Raw genomic sequence first — 24,534 nt, 5'->3', positions numbered from 1 at the left:
GCTGGCTGCTCGGGCGCGCCGGCGCAGGCGGAGTGCCGCCACGCGCCGGAGAAGGAGCCGGCCGAGGGCCCTGATCGTCACTCGCCGGAGGAGGAGGCGATGGAGGAGGCGGAGTGCCCTGACTCGCTGGAGGAGGAGGAGGAGGCGGAGGCGTCCAGTTCGGAAGGTTGATGAGCTCCTTCCGCCATAGGCATGGAGTCTTCAGAGCAGACCCCAGCCGAGTCTCCCCTTCACCGGTAGGGTGGTCAAGCTGGAGGTCCTCAAATCCCTCCGTTATTTCATCCCCATCACCCTAGCATATCCTTCTGGAATCGGCCGGTAGTGAAAAGTTGCGCCGGGTTCAGTAGGATAAACAGAGCCAACGGCCGCCTTGACCTTCAAATTCATCCATTACGTCATAAGGTGGCAATTTTGAGACTCCGTGATAGCATCCACGGGATAGCTGGCAGGAGCCATCAAGGCATGCTCCGGCTGAAGCAGCTCGGTGGAAGCCACACTGCTTCTGCGCTGAGATGGCGGGGTAGCTTCGGGGGAAGCTTCGGCAGTACGTTTATTGCGATTTGCTTCCCGTTCCTCTATCGCATCTACCCTTGCTTGCAACACCTGCATTTGGGTCTGCTGCACTTTTTTTCCTCCTCTCATGGGATTTGTAACCGCCTGCGTCCGGAAACCCAACCTTCCACAGAATGGAGCCTGGTGTGCCTCGTGTCTGTCCAGGGTGCTCAGGATTCCCGAGGGCCATTGTGAGCTCGTCGTTCTCTCTGTCTGGAAAGAACTTCCCTTGCTACGCTGCTTCGATATACTGCTTAAGCTTCCTGACTGGTATGTCCATTTGATCATTCGTCCAAATGCACTTCCCTATTACAGGGTCTAAGGTTCCACCAGCCCCGAGGAACCAAGTCTGGCAATGGTCTGGCCAGCTAATTGTCTCTGGTTCGATCCCTTTATCAACCAGATCATTCTCAGTCTTGGCCCACTTAGGCCGGGCTACGAGGTAGCCACCTGACCCCGTGCGATGGTGAAGCATCTTCTTCGCAGCATTTTGCTTGTTTGTCGCCGACATCTTCTTACTCTTTTCCGATGTCTTGTGGGCCACAAATGCGGGCCAGTGATCTCTGATCTTCTCATATCTGCCCTTGAATTTCGGTGTCTCATTATTTTCGACAAACTTATTCAGCTCTTTCTTCCACCTCCTGAATAGTTCTGCCATCCTCTTAAGAGCAAAAGACTTGATTAATTTCTCTTTAACTGGGTTCTCTGGATTATCGTCTGGCGGTAGGGTGAAATTTGACTTTAGCTTAGTCCAAAGATCATTTTTCTGCATATCATTGACATAAGACACCTCAGGGTGTTCTGTAGCCGGCTTAAACCATTGTTGGATGCTTATCGGGATCTTGTCCCTAACCAGAACCCCGCACTGAGCAACAAATGCGCTCTTTGTCCGGAGGGGTTCAATCGGTTGGCCGTCGGGCGCGATTGCTATGATCTCAAACTTTTCATCCGAGCTCAACTTTTTCTTCGGGCCTCGTCTCTTTACCGAAGTTGTGCTCGATCCGGAGGGCTAGAAAAAGAACAAAGACTTAATTAATATGTGTACATACCAAAACAATGAATGCATCAATCAGCTAGTCAGCACAGGCTTAACTAATATATATACCTGGCTGGACTCGGTTCGGTCACCGGAGCCGTCATCACAGTCTCCTTCTTGCACCGGCATTGGGTCACCGGAGCCGTCCTCATGTTCTTCTTCTTGCACCGGCATTAGGTCACCGTAGCCAGCTTCTTCACCCTCTCCTTCCAGACCATCGGTGTCGTTGAGAAACAACGAGACGGCATCACTTCCTTCTGTGATTATGTCCCTCAACAACGCTTCTTTTGCTTCGTCTCGGGCGGTGTCCATAGTTTCTACAAATATTTACAACATGGCAATTATTATTCAAACATGACAGATGGATATATTAGTGCCAAACGTAGAACTAGCTACCTAATCAAAGTAAGGAATCATATATATTAATTAGTGGCCTCGACCCCCCCCCCCACGTGTTGAAGCTATCGGGAGGGGGTATATATCGACAACGACGACACTACATCTATATGTCCCTCGACGACCCTCATTCCCGATAAAAAAAGAGGAAGAAGAAGAAAAAAAGAGGAGAAGAAAGAATAGAGGAGAAGTCTCCTCTATTCTTTCTTCTCCTCTTTTTTTCTTCTTCCTCTTCTTTTTTTATCCTCTTCTTCCTCTCATGTTCAAGAGGATCGCCGAGGGATCGGAAGGTTGCCTAGTGTCAAAGGATTCAACAAAACCATGTCTTCATCATTAGGCGAAAGTAACATGTGCATGATGGTACGAAGCTCTCCAAAGTTATTTTGGAACGGAGTCCCAGATAAGATAATTCGCTTTTTGGTACAAAGTTCAGCAACACCTTCCAAATATCGTTATTTGGAAGGCCTTTGCGGAAATTCATACAAAAAGGCAAATTATCCTATCCGGGACACCATTCCAAAATAACTTTGGAGGACTTCGTCATGCCCTGGTTACTTCCGGCTAATGATGAAGCCATGGATTTCTTCAATACTTTGACACTAGGAAACCTCTCTCGACCCCTCGGCGATCCTCGACCCCTCGAACCCTCGACGACCCTAGAACCCTCGACCCATAGACAACCCTGGAACCCTCGACCCTCGATCCCTCGACCCTATAGAACCCTCGAAGAAAGGAATAGCTAGAGGAGAAGATCAAAGAAAAAAAGAAGAAAAAAAAAGGAGAAGAAGAAAGGAATAGTGGAGAAGAAGAGAAAATAGAATATTCTATTTTCTCTTCTTCTCCACTATTCCTTTCTTCTTCTCCTCTTCTTTTCCTTCTTTTTTCTTCTTCTTATTTATTTCTCCTCTTATTTTCCTCTCCTCTTCTTCTTTCTTTCCTCTTCTTATTTTCTTCTTTCCTATCCTCGACGACCCTGGAACCCTCGACCCCTAGACGACCCTGGAACCCTCGACCCTCGATCCCTCGACCCTATAGAACCCTCGAACCCTCGACCCTGAAACCCTCGACCCTTGACCCCTTAACGACCCTCGACCCTCTACCCTAGTTCCCGACCCTCGACCCCTCGGCGATCCTCGACACCCTCGTTCCCGATAAAAATTAAGAAGAAGAAGAAGAAGAAGAAAGAGGAGAAGAAAAAAGAATAGCTAGAGGAGAAGATCGAAGAAAAAAAGAAGAAAAAAAAGAGGAGCAGAAGAAAGGAATAGTGGAGAAGAAGAGAAAATAGAATATTCTATTTTCTCTTCTATTTTCTCTTCTTCTCCTCTATTCCTTTCTTCTTTTCCTCTTCTTTTTCTTTTTTTTATTTTTCTTATTTATCTCTCCTCTTCTTCCTCTCCTCTTCTTCTCCTTTCTTCCTCTTCTTATTTTCCTTTTTCCTCTCATTCTTTTTCACATAAATTTTTGACATATTTAGCACATTCTAAATTTTCCTAACTCTTTTACAACCACAAAAATTACTCCAACTTCATGACAGTACCCACACTCCATTTCACCAAAAACCTTCTGATCCATAGTTTAAATTTTTTAATTTTCATTTAAATGAAATTTGAACCAGATTCAAATTCCTTGCTAAAAACCTATTCTGAACCAATCAAAAAATTCTGAAATTTTGCCATCACCTTTGTCTTGCATCAGTACCTCACCACAAAAAATATCGTAAATCCTAAAAATGCCCAAAGCCATCTAGCATTTGATCAAACACCCTCTATATGCACTGTTCATATCTGTAAAAAAAATTCAGAAATTTCAGAAAAGTTTGCTGCTGCTCCACTCCTTCTCCTCTCCTCTCCTTCTCCTCTCCTTCTGCTCTTCAATGCGTCGGGGCCGGCGGCGACCATGGAGCAGGAGCAGAGAGCAAGGGCCGCACTCGATCGGGACCATGGGAAAGGGGGGGCTCACTTCGAGGGGGCGGCGATGGCAGGAGTCCGGCGACGAGGACGGCGGGCTCGGGGCGGCACGCGGTGACGGGGACGGCGCACGACCGACGACAGGGACGAGGAGGGGTGGGCTTGGGGAGGCACGCAGCGATGGGGACGACGAGGACGGCGGGCTCGGGGATGCCGGCGATGAGGACGACACGGGCTCGTGGAGCAGCCTGACGGCGTCGTCGGCGGGGGAGGGGGGAACTGTCGATGCAAACTGAAAATTTTCACAAGTGTTTGTTATATAGTCCAAGCTTTAGTCCCGGTTGGTGGCATAAACCGGGACTAATTCCCCCTTTAGTCCCGGTTGGTGCCAGCAACCGGGACCAAAGGCCTCTTTTAGCAGCCCAAAGGGCAGGAAGCGGCGGCCTTTGGTCCCGGTTGGTGGCACCAACCGGGACTAAAGGGGGGCATTGGTCACGGGCACCCCCTTTAGTCCCGGTTGGTGCCACCAACCGGGACCAATGGCCTTGTGCTGCCCCGCGCCCAAAAGTTTAGTCCCACCTCGCTAGTTGAGAGGGCTCGGGAGTGGTTTATAAGCGCTGCTGCGCCCACCCTCCCGAGCTCCTCTCAACTGCAGGCTTTCGGGCCTAATCTGTCACTGCAATGCCTGTGGGCCTACTGGGCCTGCTGCGGGCCTGAATCCTGGCCCATGGTAGGGTTTCTAGTCGTATTCAGGCCGTGGTGGCCCAGTAGGTGGCATTTTTTTTGTTTTTTGTTGCTTTATTTATTTTCTTTTGTTTTTTGCTTTATTTTTTAATTCTTTATGCTTTTAGTTTTAGAAAAATTATAAACTTTTTGTTAATGCCATTAGTTTTCAAATTTGAAAATAATTTTTTAGTTTTTTTGTTTTCTTTGTTGCTTTATTTATTTTATTTTGTGATTAACTTTACTATAAAAATAGTTTTTTCCTATTTTTTTGATTTGTTTTTTGCATTATTTATTTTCTTTTGTTTTTTGCTTTAATTTTTAATTCTGTTTGCTTTTAGGTTAGCAAAATTATAAACTTTCTGTTTTAGTGCCATTAGTTTTAGAAAAATTATAAACTTTCTGTTAGTGCCATTAGTTTTCAAATTTGAAAACACTTTTTTAGTTTTTTTTTGTTTTCTCTGTTGCTTTATTTATTTTATTTTGTGATTAACTTTACTATAAAAATAGTTTTTTCCTGTTTTTTTGATTTGTTTTTTGCATTATTTATTTTCTTTTGTTTTTTGCTTTAATTTTTAATTCTGTTTGCTTTTAGGTTAGCAAAATTATAAACTTTCTGTTAGTGCCATTAGTTTTAGAAAAATTATAAACTTTCTGTTAGTGCCATTAGTTTTCAAATTTGAAAACACTTTTTTAGTTTTTTTTTTGTTGCTTTATTTATTTTATTTTGTGATTAACTTTACTATAAAAATAGTTTTTTCCTGTTTTTTTGATTTGTTTTTTGCATTATTTATTTTCTTTTGTTTTTTGCTTTAATTTTTAATTCTGTTTTCTTTTAGGTTAGCAAAATTATAAACTTTCTGTTAGTGCCATTAGTTTTAGAAAAAATATAAACTTTCTGTTAGTGCCATTAGTTTTCAAATTTGAATAGTTAAAATTTGAATTCTTTGAAAATTGTTTGAATCACAAGTTTGTGATTAACTTACTAAAAAATGAGAATAGATGCGCTTATAGAGAAAATTCAACCTAAATTCCTAGTAAATTTCTATGAATTTCAGAGAAATTCACTATGAATTTAGGTTAAACTTTTCTCTATTAGGGCATCTATTTTCACTTTGAGAGGAGCTCAACAAGGCAGAGAGGGAAGGGCTTATAAACCGGTGTGAGCCCCCTTCGGTTGGCGAGGTGGGACTAAACTCGGCCCGCAACGAGGACCAACCCTTTAGTCCCGGTTTGTGGCACAAACCGGGACTAATGGTCATGGGCCAGGGGCGAGGAGCAAAATTATAAACTTTCTGTTAGTGCCATTAGTTTTAGAAAGTTGAAAGTTGAAAGTTGGCATGGGCCAGGGACTAATGGTCATGGTATTACGAGGGCCGAACCATAAGACATGAAAGCATTTCAAATGAACTCTGAAAAAGTTGAAAGTTGGGATGGTATCATAATTTCACCCACATAGCATGTGCATGTACAAAACGGACAATGGTAGCATGTTCGTGTGTTACAAAGTTGCGGGAGAAAGTCTTCACTTTTTCTTCGCTTGTGTCATTTGCTTATTGCGCCGTAACCATGGATAATCTTCATTGTTTATCAGGATGCTTGGGTCAGCCTTGACATTGAAGGGAGGAATTTCATGAAACTTTTCATAATCTTCAGACATGTCTGTCTTGCCGTCCACTCCCAGGATGTCCCTTTTTCCTGAAAGAACTATGTGGCGCTTTGGCTCATCGTATGATGTATTCGCTTCCTTATCTTTTCTTTTTCTCGGTTTGGTAGACATGTCCTTCACATAGATAACCTGTGCCACATCATTGGCTAGGACGAACGGTTCGTCAGTGTACCCAAGATTTTTCAGATCCACTGTTGTCATTCCGTACTGTGGGTCTACCTGTACCCCGCCGCCTAACAGATTGACCCATTTGCACTTAAACAAAGGGACCTTAAAATCAGGTCCGTAGTCAAGTTCCCATATGTCCACTATGTAACCATAATATGTATCCTTTCCGCTCTCGGTTGCTGCATCAAAGCGGACACCGCTGTTTTGGTTGGTGCTCTTTTGATCTTGGGCGATCGTGTAAAATGTATTCCCATTTATCTCGTATCCTTTGTAAGTCAATACAGTCAAAGATGGTCCCCTGGACAACAAGTACAACTCATCACAAACAGTGTTGTCACCTCTGAGACGTGTTTCCAACCAACTGCTGAAAGTCCTGATGTGTTCACATGTAATCCAGTCGTCGCACTGCTCCGGGTGTTTGGAGCGCAGACTGTTCTTGTGTTCATCGACATACGGGGTCACCAAGGTAGAGTTCTGTAGAACTGTGTAGTGTGCTTGAGACCAAGAATATCCGTCCCTGCATATTATTGAGTCTCTTCCAAGAGTGCCTTTTCCAGTCAGTCTCCCCTCATACCGCGATTTAGGGAGACCTATCTTGTTAAGGCCAGGAATGAAGTCAACACAAAACCCGATAACATCCTCTGTTTGATGGCCCATGGAGATGCTTCCTTCTGGCCTAGCGCGATTACGGACATATTTCTTTAGGACTCCCATGAACCTCTCAAAGGGGAACATATTGTGTAGAAATACGGGCCCCAGGATGACAATCTCGTCGACTAGATGAACTAGGACGTGCGTCATGATATTGAAGAAGGATGGTGGGAACACCAGCTCGAAACTGACAAGACATTGCGCCACATCACTCCTTAGCCTTGGTACGATTTCTGGATCGATCACCTTCTGAGAGATTGCATTGAGGAATGCACATAGCTTCACAATGGCTAATCGGACGTTTTCCGGTAGAAGCCCCCTCAATGCAACTGGAAGCAGTTGCGTCATAATCACGTGGCAGTCATGAGACTTTAGGTTCTGAAACTTTTTCTCTGGCATATTTATTATTCCCTTTATATTCGACGAGAAGCCAGTCGTGACCTTCATACTGAGCAGGCATTCAAAGAAGATTTCTTTCTCTTCTTTCGTAAGAGCGTAGCTGGCAGGACCTTTATACTGCTTCGGAGGCATGCCGTCTTTTTCGTGCAAACGTTGCAGGTCCTCCCGTGCCTCAGGTGTATCTTTTGTCTTCCCATACACGCCCAAGAAGCCTAGCAGGTTCACGCAAAGGTTCTTCGTCACGTGCATCACGTCGATTGAGGAGCGGACCTCTAGGTCTTTCCAGTAGGGTAGGTCCCAAAATATAGATTTCTTCTTCCACATGGGTGCGTGTCCCTCAGCGTCATTCGGAACAGCTAGTCCACCGGGACCCTTTCCAAAGATTACGTAGTGTAAATCATTGACCATAGCAAGCACGTGATCACCGGTGCGCATGGCGGGCTTCTTCCGGTGATCTGCCTCGCCTTTGAAATGCTTGCCTTTCTTTCGACATTGATGGTTGGTCGGAAGAAATCGACGATGGCCCAGGTACACATTCTTCCTGCATTTGTCCAGGTATATACTTTCAGTGTCATCTAAACAGTGCATGCATGCGTGGTATCCTTTGTTTGTCTGTCCTGAAAGGTTACTGAGAGCGGGCCAATCGTTGATGGTCACGAACAGCAACGCCTTAAGGTTAAATTCCTCCTGTCTGTGCTCATCCCACGTACGTACACCGTTTTCATTCCACAGCTGTAAAAGTTCTTCAACTAATGGCCTTAGGTACACATCAATTTCGTTGCCGGGTTGCTTAGGGCCTTGGATGAGAACTGGCATCATAATGAACTTCCGCTTCATGCACATCCAAGGAGGAAGGTTATACATACATAGAGTCACGGGCCAGGTGTTGTGATTGCTGCTCTGCTCCCCGAAAGGATTAATGCCATCCGCGCTTAAAGCAAACCATACATTCCTTGGGTCCTTTGCAAACTCATCCCAGTACTTTCTCTCGATTTTTCTCCACTGCGACCCGTCAGCGGGTGCTCTCAACTTCCCATCTTTCTTTCGGTTCTCACTGTGCCATCGCATCAACTTGGCATGCTCTTCGTTTTTGAACAGACGTTTCAACCGTGGTATTATAGGAGCATACCACATCACCTTCGCAGGAACCCTCTTCCTGGGGGGCTCGCCGTCAACATCACCAGGGTCATCTCGTCTGATCTTATACCGCAATGCACCGCATACCGGGCATGCGTTCAGATCCTTGTATGCACCGCGGTAGAGGATGCAGTCATTAGGGCATGCATGTATCTTCTCCACCTCCAATCCTAGAGGGCATACGACCTTCTTTGCTGCGTATGTACTGTCGGGCAATTCGTTATCCTTTGGAAGCTTCTTCTTCAATATTTTCAGTAGCTTCTCAAATCCTTTGTCAGCCACAGCATTCTCTGCCTTTCACTGCAGCAATTCCAGTACGATACCGAGCTTTGTGTTGCCATCTTCGCAATTGGGGTATAACCCTTTTTTGTGATCCTCTAACATGCGATCGAACTTCAGCTTCTCCTTTTGACTAATGCATTGCGTCCTTGCATCGACAATGACCCGGCGGAGATCATCATCATCGGGCACATCGTCTGGTTCCTCTTGATCTTCAGCAGCTTCATCCGTTGCAGCATCATTGGGCACATCGTCTGGTTCCTCTTGATCTTCACCATCTCCCTCCGTTGCAGCATCACCGTATTCAGGGGGCACATAGTTGTCATCGTAGTCTTCTTCTTCGCCGTCTTCTATCATAACCCCTATTTCTCCGTGCCTCGTCCAAACATTATAGTGTGGCATGAAACCCTTGTAAAGCAGGTGGGAGTGAAGCATTTTCCAGTTAGAGTAAGACCTCGTATTCCCATATTCAGTGCATGGACAACACATAAAACCATTCTGCTTGTTTGCCTCAGCCGCATCGAGAAACTCATGCACTCCCTTAATGTACTCGCGGGTGTGTCTATCACCGTACATCCATTGCCGGTTCATCTGCGTGCATTATATATAATTAAGTGTCCAAATTAATAGAAGTTCATCATCACATTAAAACCAAAGTGCATACATAGTTCTCATCTAACAACATATAGCTCTCCAGAGTATCTAATTAATTAAACGATACATTGAAACTATGTAAAACATTTCAATGCCAAAACAAATGCGATCATAATCGCAACCAAGGTAACAATTGATCCAACGGCATAATGATACCAAGCCTCGGTATGAATGGCATATTTTCTAATCTTTCTAATCTTCAAGCGCATTGCATCCATCTTGATCTTGTGATCATCGACGACATCCGCAACATGCAACTCCAATATCATCTTCTCCTCCTCAATTTTTTTATTTTTTCCTTCAACAAATTGTTTTCTTCTTCAACTAAATTTAACCTCTCGACAATAGGGTCGGTTGGCATTTTCGATTCACATACATCCTAGATAAATAAAATCTATGTCACGTTGGTCGGCATAATTTTCATAAACAATAAATGAACCAATAGTTATAAAGATAATATACATACCACATCCGAATCATAGACAGGACGAGGACCGACGGGGGCGGATACCAAAACCATCGCACTATATAAGATGCAATAATAAATGTAAGAAAATGATACAAGTATCTATCTAAACATACAAGTAAGAATATTTTTTCTTTCAGAAAGAAGATAAGAACAAGAGGCTCACCACGGTGGTGTCGGTGATGAGATCGGCGCGGGTGATCGACGGCGGTGAAGACGGGGACGGGGCATGACAGACCGCTAAATCTAGACAAATCTCGAGGAAAATGGAGCTTGGAGGTCGAGCTTCGAGAGGAGAAAGCTTAAGTAGTGTGCCTCGGGCATTCCATCAAACACCTCATGTGCATAGGAGGTGAGCCAGAGCACCACAAAGCCTTCTCCCCCGCGGCCAGAGAAAAAGAGAGCACTGGGGTGCTCTGCTCGCGAGCGAGGGGTATATATAGGCACCTCATTGGTCCCGGTTGGTGACATGATCCGGGACTAAAGGGGAGCCTTTGGTCCCGGTTCAAGCCACCAACCGGGACCAATAGTGGTGGGCCAGGAGCGAGGCCCATTGGTCCCGGTTCATCCCACCAACCGGGACCAAAAGGTCCAGATGAACCGGGACCAATGGCCCACGTGGCCCGGCCGGCCCCCTGGGCTCACGAACCGGGACCAATGCCCACATTGGTCCCGATTCTGGACTGAACCGGGACTAATGGGCTGACCCGGCCTGGACCAAAGCCCTGTTTTCTACCAGTGATAGGACGTGAAGCTAATGAAGGACTATTAATGGCCTCGCGTGGTGAAGTGAAGCGTAGAAACAAGGATAATGAACTTGATTGCAGAGCTCTTAAGCTGTCCACATGTAAAATCAAGAAGGTACGGTGGTGAATTTCTCTTACTGTATCCTGCAAAAAATAATCTCTTACGTACTATATTATTTTGCATGGTAGGCAGTCTAAAAAGTAAATCTGAGTTATCTCTGTAATCACAAATTCACAATGCATGTGATGAACAATATCTCAGGAATTAAAAGTCCTCCACTAACTTCGGGCTTCTCTTTATATTTTCCACTAACTAGATTGGGATTGGAGGCCCTCTTACTAATTTTGGTGGGAATCTCGTCAGTATGAACTTCTACGATGGACATGAAGAAACTCCTTTCCTGCCAAGGAGTAAGGTTGTCGGCATTTTAAAGAAAAAGATTGGCCCCCTGCTACCATCGGAAAGGTTTTTTTTTCTTTCTGTTATGTTTCAGTGCTAGTTGCAGTCAGTATGCATATACTCATTCTGCTAACTGACACTGAAAGAAATATGTTGGATGACAGAGGATTGAACCAGTCTGAGGAAATTCAAGGAGGGTGGAAGGAAAATAGGTATTCTTTCTCTTTCTAATGCCATTTGTTTGTGGTAGCATATACTGTTTATTCAACTTCAAACTTACATTGGAAAACAAAATGTCGGATACTAGGTGGCCCGTGCCCGCGGCATATTGGTATCATGGTGTACTTGAGGTGGATAGGTGGGTTTTACAGGACCTCCATGGAAGGAGTCTCCAATAGAGAGTCACTCATGTTGTCTGATTGATCTAGAAAGTATTGTCTTCTGCTCATCTTAGCAAGTATCTAATGGACCTGTAGTACTGGGTTTATTCTATTAGGTTGATCTAGAAGTATTTGCCAGAACAGTAGAACTGATTATTACTATGTGACTGAATGAACCCAACTGTTGCACTTTACAAGTTGGCTCGAATGTTTGACTTGAGCTAAATGCACCCAGTTTGTCACAATGCTATCAGGTTTATTTTGATTGGCATTATGATTGTTTTTTCATTGTTGGAAAGGCAACACTTTTTATTGATTATTTAATTGTTGTTGTTGTTGTTGTTGTTGTTGTTGTTGTTGTTGTTGGAATTAAAGATATTCCTTTTTTTGCAATCCAATACTTCCTCTATAAAACTATGCTCCCTAGTTTTAAAGAGCCCATATTTAATTGAGGTCTCCAATTGAACTTGGGTCACCCGATTTTGGCCGGGTCAACAATTTTCCAAAGCTCTCTTATTTAATTCGTTTATACTATACACCATTCTTCCTAATTTTTAAGGTAACACAAGTAATTGAGGTCTTCAGTTTAGATTGAGTCACTCGATTTTGACCAGGTCAACAATTTTTCAAGGAGCTCTCCATTCAATTATTTAATTCACTATGTTCCATAATTTTGAAGTTTTTTTTCATTCAACTGAGGTATTCAATTCTGGATTTGTTTTACGATTTTGACCGGACCAACAATTTACAAATCAATCAACAACAACCGGCCTATAAAAATCATCTCCCCCACGGGCACCCTACCACCATCTAAAAAAAGAAGTGCCACCATGTGGCACTGTAGCACCAATATAGTACATGTAGTCATCGATGCAAAAAAAAATCCCCCATACATATAGGTTGGTTGCGGATAACACATAATCACACCTCGAAAGGCCCACCAAATAATCGCATTATAAATAAAAACAAAGCACACCCCATCATCTCCCCCACCTATCAAACTAAATATTCCAACTTCTTCAAAATATAAGGAGTATTAGTTTTTTGAAAATTCAAATTTCTATAACTTTGACCAAATTCAGAGCAAAAAATATCGACATCTATAATATTAAATAAAAAAGTATGAACATTCATTTCATGAGAATCTATATCATACGGATTTTATATTATGGATTTTGATATATTTCTCTACAAATTTGATCAAACTTAAAAGGTTTGACTTTTCATACATCTTATATTTTGAAGATGAGTGAGTAATTATTTTAAGAAACCCAACAGCACTAACGACGCAGCAAAGCGTGCACAACCCTTCTAGTATTGACTATATGTGACACACATGCGGGATAAACAAGAGTCACACATGACACATCAACACCATCCATCCGTGACGGTGAAAATGGTGTATAAGCTAGGCCTGAGGGTCGATCCATGATGGATTTCGTGATAGTCCCTCTTTGTTCGTCATAATGAGGCTGCCAATTTGACAACCATCCTTCTGTTGCTGGCCCGTGACGGCTTCCATGACAAACTAGAGAAAGCCGTCATTATCAATGACGGTTTCTGAGAATATCACCCAAAATCAATCATGATTAACATGTTTTTTGTAGTGAAAGAAGAATAGATTGGAAGTTTATCGCAAAAAAAGGTACCTCAAATTGTTCAAAACTGGTGCATCTGACTCATAAAATCAAAAGTACATCAAGCCTACTGCTAGTCTACAACACTTGGGTGTAGAGGTCAACCCCATGCAAGTGGGAAAAAGGATGAAATTGGCTACCTGACAGAACTTTATGTCGTCATCGAACTAATTAAACCGCCAGCCAATGAAGTTAGTGCTATGACCAAAGTGCGCCTTCGCTTCCGGTTGCCTCTTAATCCAAGAGTGCTAGCCCCCACATGCATGGGAGATCAAAATGACATGCCATAGCATTATTGATGGACTAGCTATGTTTCATCACAATTAAGATGTTTCATCACAATTTTTGTTATCATCACTTAGCTAATCCCTCATATATTATGACTAACAAAACATGGTAAGAAACTTCTCTCCTAAATTCCCCCAAATAATTCCTATTAGATACTAAACATTGGATTGGGGACTAAAATGACATGGTCAATATCTAATCCCTATATAGCCCATCCTATAGTTGCCAAAAAATGTGTTGTTAAGTTTTGACGATGGCCACTAGTCCGACCATTGAAACACACATAGTTTGTTCTTCTAGATAGGTGTACGTTGGAAGACATGTCAAGTTTTAACCCGCAAAAAAAAAAAGACAGGTCAAGTTTGCTAAAACTGGTGATTAAATTACCATTTGTAAAAAAATGAGCCTTTTTTTGGTGCACCCCTCAGTGGTTTATCTGAATATTAAAGTCACTTTGAAAATGGGGCTTCAATAAAAAAATTACAAGTCAATACCTTTTCCCTTTGAGAAGTCAATACATTTTTTTTTTAGCAACGGGACTTCCATTTTTTTCTGAGACAAACGGGACTTCCATAGTATACTTACATAGGGGATGAAAAGCTGGGCTTCGCTCACAAGAGTTGGGCTTCTCGGAGGAGTGATGAGGCTCAAAGGCCCACTTCTTGGAGCGCATCGAGGAGTGACAAAGGCCAAAACTTTCTCACTTCAAAAAAAAAAGGCCAAAACTTTCTCACCGGCGGCGGTCGTTCCCCAATCCCCTCGCCGCCGGCGCCGTCGCCTTCGCCATGCTCCGCCTCCGGAGCTGCGTCGTCGCGCACCTGCTCTCCTCTCCCATCACCTCTCACGGCCAAACTCTCCGCCGACTCCTCTCCGCCACCACCGCCGTTTCCCCACCCACCGGATTCGCCGTCGAGGAGTACCTGGTCGACACCTGCGGCCTCACCCGAGCACAAGCGGTCAAGGCCTCTGCAAAGCTCTCCCACCTCAAGTCCCCCGCCAAGCCCGACGCCGTCCTCGCCTTCCTCGCCGGCCTCGGCCTCTCCAGCGCCGACGTGGCCGCCCTCGTGGCGCGGGATCCCAAGTTCCTCTGCGCCGGCGTGGAGGCGACCCTGTCCCCCATCGTCGTCGAGCTCACGGGTCTCGGGCTGTCGCGCTCCGAGATCGCGCGACTCGTCCCGCTCGCTGCCGAGCACTTCCGCTGCAAGTCCGTCGTATCCAAGGTGCACTACTACCTGCACCTCTTGGGCGCCTCCGAGAAATTCCTCCGAGTATTCAAGGGTAACCACCATCTCCTCTCGCCCAGCCTCGAGAAGGTGGTCAAGCGGAACGTGGGGCTGCTGCGGGAGTGCACGCTAGGTGCTTGTGACATTGGCAAGCTGGCCATCTCTTTGCCAAGGATGCTCACCGCCAACGTGGAACGAATCCGGGCCATGGTCGCCTCTGCTCAAGCTTTAGGCGTGCATCCTGGCTCTGCCATGTTCAGGAAAGCTCTGCGGTCTGTTGCATTAGTTAGTGAGGAGAAGATCGCCACCAAAGTGGATCACTTGAAGAAGGCAACAAGGTGGTCAGATGCCGATGCCGGCATTGCTGTGTCCAGGTGGCCGGCTGTGCTGAGTTTGTCCAAGGAAACGCTGCAGCGCAAGTCTGACTTCCTCGTCGCGGAGGTGGGATTGGAACCGGCGTACATTGCTCGTCGGCCAGCGATGCTTAGTTATAACCTGGAGGGCCGGCTCAGGCCCCGGTACTACGTTATGAGGTTTCTCAAGGAAAATGGATTGCTAGATCATGACAGAGACTACTACGGTATGGCCTTGTTCAGCGAGAAGGTGTTTGCGGAGAAATTCATATGCCCTCACAAGGAAGCTGCGCCGCACCTCCCTGAAGACTATGCTGCTGCTCGCAGAGGGGAAATGCCGACTAATTTCAGATTTATATGAGCTAATTTCACGGAGGGGAACTTTAGCCTGGAGATCCGGCTCAGACCCTGCTACTATGTTTTGAAGTTTCTTAAGGAAAACGGATTGCTCAAAGGTGACCCGAGCTATTATACAATCGCCAAGTTCACTGAGAAGGCATTCGTGGAGGAGTGCATATGTCCTCACAAGGAAGCTGCACCGCACCTTGCTGAAGACTATGTGGCTGCTTGCCGAGGAGAAGTGCCAAACTAATTTCAGAATTACATGAACCAAGAGCATGCTATGAAAATTGGTGATTGTGTACGGCGCGACAAAGTTTTCATTATGTATGGTAAGATAGTAATTCCTATTTCTGTGTACTTTGCCTAGCTGGATATTGGTTCTACACTTTTAGATGCTGGCATGGCCGTTGTTAACGCTGGGTTAAAGTGATGATTTGAATCCTGAATCTTGATATCTTAATGGATCATTTAGTAGAGGAAAAATCATGGCTTGTTATGAACTTGTTCATCCTGATGCACACATATTGGAACTAAGAAAGTGCGAGAACAAGCCATTCTGCAATGCATTAAAATTTCTATGCTGGCTTACATTGCTTATCGCCCAGCAATGTTCCGTTATAGCCCGGAGGGGGAACTATTTTGAGCTTGCTGATGTTCACAGTATGTTGATCAATCCGAGGAGGCAGTTTTGGCCCAGTTTGTTGGTTACTTGTTCTAATTTCGGTGAGCTGAAAATATTTCTTCTTTGTGCAGTATGTTTGTTTGAAGAGATTTAGTGTTGTGAAAGTGATTCATGCCTTACTAGTGTGAAACTATGCCAAAGACAGCACACAGCAAAATGGCTTCAAATGTAAGATGGCCTTGAGTTGGTTAATTTGATTGGGGATTGATCAAGACAAGCATAGAAGCTTAAAATCAGAACACTGGCATCTCTACGAATAAAGTTGTCCCATTATCCAAATATAAGAGTTTTCAACTAGTTAATGCTACATGGATGGCCCTCTGTCTCCTCCATTTCATAGGTTGATGTCACATTGAGAACCCCCAGAATTGGGCAGAATTTAGCGTAGGCACAGCTCTAGCTGGCTATTCCCAAAACAATGAGGCTTGCAAAGAGGAAATTTCTGAATTTTCTTCTGCTTAATATGGGCCTAACAAACTGGAAAGGACAGAGGGGTATTCAACTGGACCGGGCCGACGCCGGAATCAAGCTGCCCGCCGGCGACCGGCTAGACCAGTGCAGGTCCCTCAGGATGTTATCAATGGCAGCGGCGTGCTTCTCCTGCAGGCAGACAGATTCAGGACGATGATACACCCATTCACACACACATAATACGTTCAGCAAACGTGGTGACCACGTACGTACCTGGTCACGGGCTCTGTCCCGGACGCCGCCGCCCACGGGCCGGCCGCGCTCGTCGTACAGGATCATGCCGCTGAACTTCGGCAGCCGGCACTTGACGCCCATCAGCACCCTCCTCTGCCATATCGGCCGCGCCGGCGTGCCCAGCGCGCCCGAAGCCCTCGGCGCCGCCACCGCCTCCGGCACTCCGCCCCCTGCCAGAAGCCCGTAGTCAGAGACGCCGCCGCCGCCACGCACTATCACGTCAACGGCGCCGTCGTGCTGCACGGCCCGGCGGCGGGCGTGGGCCTTGTCCTTCCACAGGGCCACGGACAGGCAGAGCCCCATGGGAGCAGCCGCAGCAGCCGAGCAGGAGCTGCCAAAAAAGCTATGTCTGTCTGCGTGTGTCTGGATCGGGATGCAGAGTGCGGCAGTATGCCAGACCAGTGTGCGCGGGGTGGGATCCTTATGGCAGGCGGGCGAGCGAGCGTGGCCGGGGGACCAGGCGCGCGCGCGCCGCACAGGCCGCCCGTGAGCGTTGCCGCTCCCATGATGCCGCCTGATCACGCCTCACCGCCCGACGTGTGGTGCGGTGGCGTGACCGCACCGCACCGCGGCGTCCGTGCGAAGCATGCCTGGACCGGTGGGGCAACGCCCGGATCGGAGGTCCGGTGGCGTTCCTGCTTGGGTTCACTGCTCGAGATCCCTCCCCGGCACAGCAGCATCTGACCGATAGGCGATAGCGATTGCTTTCTCTCCCTCTCTTTCTTCGTGGGTAGGTTAGCTAAGACGGCACGTCTGACTGCCTGTAGGGGGAGGAGAGAACATGCATATCTGATGGTTCCAACTGAATTGTCGTGTACGTATACTTGTGTAGTGGATATCCACATGACGGCGCTCATCTTTAAGCCACGCCCCTATCGCCCAAACCGCAAGAAAGCTTCGAATCTGGAGTCTGGAGTGCATGGCCATGGCCTTCTCCAACAATGCCTGGGCAGCAGTCTTTGGTTTCAGCGCGTCCCTTTTGCTCAAACATGCACCTCCTGACATAGTACTATTTGGTTTCACTCCACTCTTGATACATAGACAGAGCTCCTGCCTTTTGCTCAAAAAAATAAAAAAAAATCTTACTGGTATTGTTTATTGAGATAAATTTTTTATTCCACAAACTCATTACAAAAAGTTATTCCGCGTTGACAATCTTCAAACTAAATATACGCCAGCAATAACTTCGTAGAAGATGGTTGTCCAACATCCAATCCTCAAACATATCTTGAAAACAAACCCGCAGGCGAAAAGTTTTCGAGACATCCAGCGGTTGCACCAGAAAGAGTGTGGGCATGGCCTGCCTTCACATACGGCGTCCAACGCCCCGGTGGTAAAGGTTAGAGCTCTCGTCGACGCCATGGCTGCAACGCTGTAACATCAGCTAGCACCCCCTAATCTGTAACCCATCGGCCTTAGCATGCATTGCATTACTCATGGTCCAGTTCACAGTTCATGCCTGGAACTTTATGCTGCTGGAGAAAAATAAACCGACAGAAGGACCAAGAAAGGCAGAAACAGGGAGATCAGCAATCAACTGACCTTCCACAGAATCTGGCCACCAGCCATTAACAGTATGTCAGCTCAGTATTCAGAAACCATGACGCCTAACGGCGGAAATCGGGAGGCACGGTTTCTTCTGTGAAGTACTCCTTTCTCACGGTCTCGGCATCACAAAATCTCACCTTATATACAGAACAAGCAACAACTATTAGAGGTAAAAACCGTTTGATGAAATGCCTTAAGAGAAACAGTAGTGACCAAGATCATTCAAAGAAAAGAAAAACAGTACTGACCAAGGAGGCGTATTGTTTCAGCAGAGGCTTAACGAGCTGCCACATTGGCTGAAACACAAATGGTGCATCGACAAACAGAACTTCGCCAAGCCGCTTGGGATAGTAATAGTAGAACACATCAATCTGAAAAATCTCTCGAAATTAACATCCATTCACAACAGTAATGAACTAGTTGTATGTGCAAGTAAGCGAAGGTGCAACAGCTACTAAGGCTTCAAAATCTTGGAAGTACAGGATATCCACGCAAGAACCCATTAGAAAAATAATTCTACATGCCTTTGCATGTAGATAAAATTTTCTGTTCGAGGGTATATAGAAAGCATTATCTTTCAACCATCGCTACTTTCTTCTTGGAAATGGATATGGAAATGACAATTAGGGAATTATATCATTTGAAATATCATATGCAATTGCAGATCAAAGTATTCAAACAAATCAACTTTTATTTTCTGCTCGATAGATCTAATGAAAGGTGTATGCATAATCCTCAAAACGTATGCCACTCTCATCTGGACTGCTTCGTTAATGTCTCACAGCTGCCAACACAATCAGGGTAAATGATGGCATCAGCTAAGAGAAGGATTGAACTTACCAAAAACTTTAAGAATTGGAGATCACCATTTTCTACACCGAAGCCTCGAAGATCGAAAATTCCAAGTATATTATCTGTTCCCATGGGAAGTTTACGTAGAGCCTTTTCGACCAAAAAGGCACATAGCTTCTCGTTTTCAAGTGGGTCTTGTTTCTGTAATAGCAATATTATACACCCATCAGTCATATAATTGGGGAAAAAATACAGAATAAAATAGAGGCAACATGTACGACATTTCAGGTTGAAGTGAACCATTCAAATTTGTATTTACTCTCAAAAGTTTTGCCTGATTGTTCATCACTGCTCACTAGTCATGCATAAATTCTGTATCAGTACTTTCTCATTGTTCATCACTACTCACTAGTCATGCATAAATTCAGGGGAAGGAACATCAGTTTGTTCAAATTCTTGTCTTCAAATTCAGATGTGGGAAAACTTACAGAAGGGAAATGTTTGGCTGCCACTACTACTAACACAGGCCTGCCGTTGATGTCAAAAGAATCATGCACATATGCCTTGCCAGTTTGGTACAACCCTTTCACTGATTCTTCTGATAGTTCTGACAAGCGGAAATCCTGACGCCATTTCTAATGCAGATGAAGGAAAACTTGAGTTGCAAAATACAAAAGGCAATTATTCACATTCATTATAATTTAATGGCAAAATGTTAGGCCCTCCATGAAACTACAAAGTACTCCCTCCATCCGGAAATACTTGTCACCAAAATGAATAAAAGGGGATGTATCTAGACGTATATTAGTTCTAGATACATCCCTTTTTATCTATTTTGATGACAAGTATTTTCGGACGGAGGGAGTAGAAAACTTGACAAAAGGAACATCATCTTTAAAAAAAATCCTCACACTGGGAACCAATCATGCTCCTTTAATCAGGGATAAGAAATCCCCTCTGAGTAAACAGACATTTTGCAATTGGTCAAAACAGTTGCTAGGAAGCTTATTACTAAACCAAAGAAAGGGCAGCTCCAGTTGTGTTGCCGACTCACTTCTCTCGAGAGCTTTCGTTCACACTCTGGGATGGGAGTCCCTTCCAAGACTTGACCAAAAGCTTATCTCTTTCTTTTCGTCTATGTTTTTTTAAGTTGAGACTGTTGCAAGTTGCTCACAATTTAAAAGTTCGTATATATACACAAAAATTTAGTGTACTTTGTAGTACTTTATATTTATAGTTTTGCTGCAGCCATTGAGCGAGAGAGTGAGAGACTATAACAAACATAACAATCAGGCTTGACAACGAGAACTTAGGCAAGTGATGTGCAACCGAACCATTGAGTGAGAGTGTGAGAGCTATAACTTGAAACGCTCACTGGGATGAGTTATTTGTGAAAACTGGAAAGAATTAGATAAGGGCTAAGCTAATATGTATCGGCATTTTGTAGGGGAGGATACGATGGCCTTGGCCAGCTTGGAGACGGCTTCGTCGACGGCGAACTTCCTGTCCTTCAAGAACCAGAGGATCATCTCGTCGTCATCCCTGCCGCTCCTGCCCGTCGGGAGGCCCGGATGCTCCCTTTCGAGCCTCTCTTTCACCTCCAGGACGAGCTGCCCAAACAGAGGAAGAGCCAATGCGAGATCCGCACCCAGCAGGTTAGCTTCTAACGAATTAGTATGAAGCAGATCAGCAGCAAAGATCGAGGAAACAAAAACCACCTTTTGTCGAAAAAGATGAGCAGCAAAGATGGAGGAAATCCCCAATCGAGAGCCGAATACGTGGTACGGGCGGGCGTGCTGACCTTGGATGTGGAGGCGCCTGCGGGAGCGGCGCTGCTGCAGCAGCGGACTGATCTCCTGGCCCCGGCGAGGCCCCGCGGAGGCGGCGGAGCTCGGACGATGGTACGGAACGAGCAGGATGCGGCCATCGCCTCTGCTCTGCTATTTCCCTTCCCTTTCCCTTGGCTTGGAAATCTTATCCGGGAGTTTGACGGCTCGCCACTGACGGCGTGGTCCCACTTGGAATGACGAAGGGAGTGGCCATGAGGAGGAGATGGCGGACGCCCGGAGTGCCCCCGTCTCGCCGGCGCACTCGGCATTGAGTATGTGCTCGAGCCAGGCACCGCGTTCTCGCCCTGCGGCTCCGGCGCCGTGGCGGCGGAGATGGCCGACGGCCGGCGCGCCCCCGGCACGCCAGCGCGGGCCGATCGACCATGTCATTGTCACGTGTTCTTTCTCATTCGGCGGTCGATGCTTGGGCGGCAGGGAAGCAGAGGGAGCGGCGGGCCACGCCTGCGGAGGCTGAGCTCGGCTGGCCGACAAGAAGAGCCAACTCCAGGATCACCGTTCGGACTTCGGAGGGGATCAAACGTCCGCGAACAACACGTTCGGAGTATGGTTTTCGCTTCCGGTGAGATTTCCAAGAATTTTACTGAATCCTATGTATCTAAGAAATTCATCCCCATTACTTTATTCATCTTTTTTTTTTGAACTGTTTACTTTATTCATCTTAACATGCGAGCTGTCCGCACATTCATCGTTTCCTATTCGTAACAGACGACACATCTTCCCACGAGAGTGGATGTCCTGCACGCAGTTATCCTGCGGCAGCGCGTCGCGTGGTGATGCGTGCAAGTTGATTTGCAAAAGGGGTAAAGCGGAGATACATGGCGTGATACAAACAAATACACTGCCTCACGTCCGTCCAGTGGGCTCGGTCCATTGTACTTTCTGACGCGGGCAAGGGACGTGTCACGCACGGCTTGCAGAATGGGACATTGTTTCTCTGCTCCATGGGCCCGATGGTCTACCCGGAAAGCTCTGTACGGACTGGACCTGAGGGTGAGGACACAGGTTAGCCGCATGTGCTGCGTCTCGCACGATTCCCTTTCCTGTCTTGGTGGTCGAAGAACAAGCTGAGCTGCGAGAACAGCACCGGCGTCCGGGCTGCTTCCTGTCCCGGCTGGCTATGCTCATGCTGATTCCAGGAGCGACGACGAGGGCGGCGATGGACTCTGGGTGAGTGAACCCCTGCCTCTTTAGTTCTTCTTGGTTGAAATATAGATCTAACGAGCTCGCTCCGGTTGCCGGCGCTGCAGATCAATCTCGGCGGCAAGGGATCCAGAGGCGCGCGAGGAGCCGTGCGTATTGAAGAAGGGCGGTAACGCTTTGCCCGAATCGGCCGTAGGCTCACCGGATTCGGCCGTCGGAGCGGCCTCGGCGGACATGCGTTGGTTGGATCAAGGAGGGGGCTTTGACTGATGTCCAGTCCTCCGGCGCTTCCTGCAAGACCTTCAATTCTGGGGGTGGAGATGTGGCGTCCGCAAACCCCGGGTGTCGCACACCTCCATCGAGTCCAGCCTCCGCAGTGCCACGGCGGAATCCTGCACGACATTCAGTTCTGGGGGCGTGGGCGTGTCGTCGGCATGAGTCTGCGACAAGACGCCGGCGGTCATTCGAGCTGCGCCGTGCAGTCCTTAGGCCACAACGGTCCGGCTACGGGCAACACCACCATCCGCGTTGGCTGGAAGCGCAGGTAGCTACTGATTTTTTATCGCTTAGGCCAATGGTGTAATTTCTTGTTCACGGTCATCCGAGCAACTAATAAATGTTTCATTAGATTGTTGAATTTGGGTAGGAACCTGGATAAAGACTGGGGGAAACAATAGAAATCTGAATCAACCCCTGGCCAAAAAGTTATTAGATGTTATCCTTAAGCCCTGCCCAGTGGTTTGTTAGCAAAAAAATAACCCATGCCACTGCAGTAAAATTCGTGCAGCAGTCTGAATGTAGAGTGGGGGAGAGAATAGTCTGAATCCAATTGTTGAGTGGGGGAGAGAATATAGTCTAAATCTGAATCCAACTGTAGAGTGGGGGAGAGAATATAGTCTAAATCTGAATCCAATTGTAGAAGTTTGGTCAATTTCGTGCAGCAGACTGAATGTAGAATGGGGATAGAATATAGTCTGAATCAAGCTTGGCAAAAATGGTCCTTACTCGTTTTCTTAATCATGAGTACTAATAACACTCAATGGTCTGCATGTGTATGGTGTTTGGCTAATGTTGTGTGTTCTGCATATGTACGTTGAAACAGTTGATTATCTGTCGGGATAGTTACAATTTTCAATGAACGAAGGTCATGACTACATATAGTGTAACCGCATTTCTCTCATTCTATGGCGCTCTTTTGTTTCTGCTCTTTGTGATAATTATTTTTCCTCCCATAACTATGTGGATTGTGCTATTCTAACTGCAGGCCAAGAGGTTCTCGTGCGCCAGACGAGACGGCTGTAGTAGTTGATCGCGTTTTGCCGCTTGAAGCTGCCATTCGAGGATTCGCTGGTAGGGGGACTGAGGTGGTGGTCAACACGGCGCTTGGCACAATTTTTGATTCGCTGGCAGAGGCGTATGAATTCTACAATCTCTATTCGTGGGAGGTGCGGTTTGGGATTCGATACGGCAAAAGCAGGCAAAATGTCAATTGCACCAAATGTATGCAAGAGATTGTGTGCGGCTGCGCTGTAAGCCCCTTTTTTGTGTTTATATTTTGTGCTTGGGTGCCGTGCATGGCTTGTTTTATGCGGGAATGAGCTGACATATTTTTCCTCTTTATTGTTTTGTAACTAAATTACAGGGCAAACCAGAGAGGGAGAACAGTTGTGACATGTGATTTTCATTTTCCAATAAGGGATGTCACAACTTGTTGGGACTGTAAAATTGACTTAGTGCTGTTATGCTTACATTTCCTGCTTTGACGTTCCTCCTGAGGTTTTGAAAACGAGTTGATATGCTGGCTCGCTGTGTGGCGGCATCTCTTTTATATTGGTTGAACCTTTTTCTGTCAGTGCAAATTATGATAAGTGCCTACTTTCTTGAGCAAGTGGCGATGGGAGCAGGTCGTATGTTGTACGGGCCTATCAGAAAATTGACGAGTTTGTGGTGTGCAGCTCCGTCCTGCGTCAGTTCCAAAACTGAAGGATGAACAAGAAAACGCAAAGCAACAGCAGAAACGGCAACATCTATGGATGGGTGTTCAAAAAACAGACTTACTCCCTGGTTCGGACACTTGTAAAAACGAACGCCGGGGTTTCGGTCTGTCGCGGAGACAAACCATCTAGTCCTCGTCATGGCACACCTCGAGCACAAGATCAATGGCAGCGGGGTCGGAGGTGTCCGGAGACGACGAGCGGAAGATGAGCTCTGGGACATCGCGGCACCAGCACGGCGGCGTCGATGGAACGCGGCAGCTCGAGGTGCTTGTGTGCGTGTTTGAAGGAGAGCGTGCAAAACGATCGGTACTGTCCACAACTGGTGCATGGGCCTTAAATACATGCAGCTGGGTAAAGCGTTTACGTTATACAGTGTTCGGTGCAAGGGTAGTATTCTGTCCTCTCGCCTGCACA

The 24,534-nt window shown here is 46.2% G+C and overlaps 3 protein-coding genes across 5 annotated transcripts; 1 reads left to right on the top strand and 2 right to left on the bottom strand.

Moving 5' to 3' along the window:
* Window positions 1–16,337: 16,337 nt before the first annotated feature.
* LOC123149062 (uncharacterized) lies at window positions 16,338–17,710 on the bottom strand. Its single transcript, XM_044568598.1, has 2 exons — window positions 16,773–17,710; window positions 16,338–16,688 (listed from the first exon to the last, which is right to left on the bottom strand). Exons 1-2 carry the CDS (start codon window positions 17,094–17,096, stop codon window positions 16,587–16,589), a joined length of 426 nt encoding a protein of 141 aa, XP_044424533.1. The 5' UTR covers window positions 17,097–17,710; the 3' UTR covers window positions 16,338–16,586.
* A 153-nt stretch (window positions 17,711–17,863) lies between these two features.
* On the bottom strand, window positions 17,864–21,380 carry LOC123149060 (motile sperm domain-containing protein 2). Of its 3 annotated transcripts, none has more exons than XR_006474337.1 (7): window positions 20,935–21,380; window positions 20,591–20,743; window positions 19,622–19,768; window positions 19,182–19,334; window positions 18,590–18,712; window positions 18,336–18,478; window positions 17,864–18,192 (listed from the first exon to the last, which is right to left on the bottom strand). XR_006474337.1 is itself a non-coding variant. In XM_044568596.1 (6 exons), the coding sequence occupies exons 1-6, from the start codon at window positions 21,229–21,231 to the stop codon at window positions 18,401–18,403; spliced, it is 951 nt and encodes a 316-aa protein (XP_044424531.1). In that variant the 5' UTR covers window positions 21,232–21,380; the 3' UTR covers window positions 17,864–18,400. The 3 variants fall into 3 exon arrangements, 1 of the variants encoding a protein (XP_044424531.1); XR_006474338.1 differs by having other exon boundaries at window positions 17,864–18,157; XM_044568596.1 differs by having other exon boundaries at window positions 17,864–18,478.
* A 521-nt stretch (window positions 21,381–21,901) lies between these two features.
* Window positions 21,902–23,975, top strand: LOC123149061 (uncharacterized). Its single transcript, XM_044568597.1, has 4 exons — window positions 21,902–22,150; window positions 22,231–22,667; window positions 23,388–23,652; window positions 23,766–23,975. The coding sequence occupies exons 2-4, from the start codon at window positions 22,393–22,395 to the stop codon at window positions 23,799–23,801; spliced, it is 576 nt and encodes a 191-aa protein (XP_044424532.1). The 5' UTR covers window positions 21,902–22,150; window positions 22,231–22,392; the 3' UTR covers window positions 23,802–23,975.
* The last annotated feature ends 559 nt before the right edge of the window (window positions 23,976–24,534 follow it).

Source organism: Triticum aestivum, chromosome 7A (genome assembly GCF_018294505.1).
Source record: "Triticum aestivum cultivar Chinese Spring chromosome 7A, IWGSC CS RefSeq v2.1, whole genome shotgun sequence".
Taxonomy (NCBI): domain Eukaryota; kingdom Viridiplantae; phylum Streptophyta; class Magnoliopsida; order Poales; family Poaceae; genus Triticum; species Triticum aestivum.
The sequence above is the reverse complement of the archived record's forward strand: the minus strand, read 5'-3'. Positions and strand labels throughout refer to the sequence as shown.

What these genes read in the sequence shown, in the direction of transcription:
- LOC123149061 (XM_044568597.1), top strand. Translation starts at nt 22,393, where the DNA reads ATGTCCAGTCCTCCGGCGCTTCCTGCAAGACCTTCAATTCTGGGGGTG. An exon ending in CGCGTTGGCTGGAAGCGCAG is followed by an intron (nt 22,668 to 23,387) that starts GTAGCTACTGAT and finishes TTCTAACTGCAG; the next exon opens with GCCAAGAGGTTCTCGTGCGC. An exon ending in AGATTGTGTGCGGCTGCGCT is followed by an intron (nt 23,653 to 23,765) that starts GTAAGCCCCTTT and finishes ACTAAATTACAG; the next exon opens with GGCAAACCAGAGAGGGAGAA.
- LOC123149060 (XM_044568596.1), bottom strand. Translation starts at nt 21,231, where the DNA reads ATGCCGAGTGCGCCGGCGAGACGGGGGCACTCCGGGCGTCCGCCATCT. An exon ending in CAGCCAAACATTTCCCTTCT is followed by an intron (nt 19,335 to 19,621) that starts GTAAGTTTTCCC and finishes TTGCTATTACAG; the next exon opens with AAACAAGACCCACTTGAAAA. An exon ending in TCCAATTCTTAAAGTTTTTG is followed by an intron (nt 18,713 to 19,181) that starts GTAAGTTCAATC and finishes GAGATTTTTCAG; the next exon opens with ATTGATGTGTTCTACTATTA.
- LOC123149062 (XM_044568598.1), bottom strand. Translation starts at nt 17,096, where the DNA reads ATGGGGCTCTGCCTGTCCGTGGCCCTGTGGAAGGACAAGGCCCACGCC. An exon ending in GGGACAGAGCCCGTGACCAG is followed by an intron (nt 16,689 to 16,772) that starts GTACGTACGTGG and finishes GTCTGCCTGCAG; the next exon opens with GAGAAGCACGCCGCTGCCAT.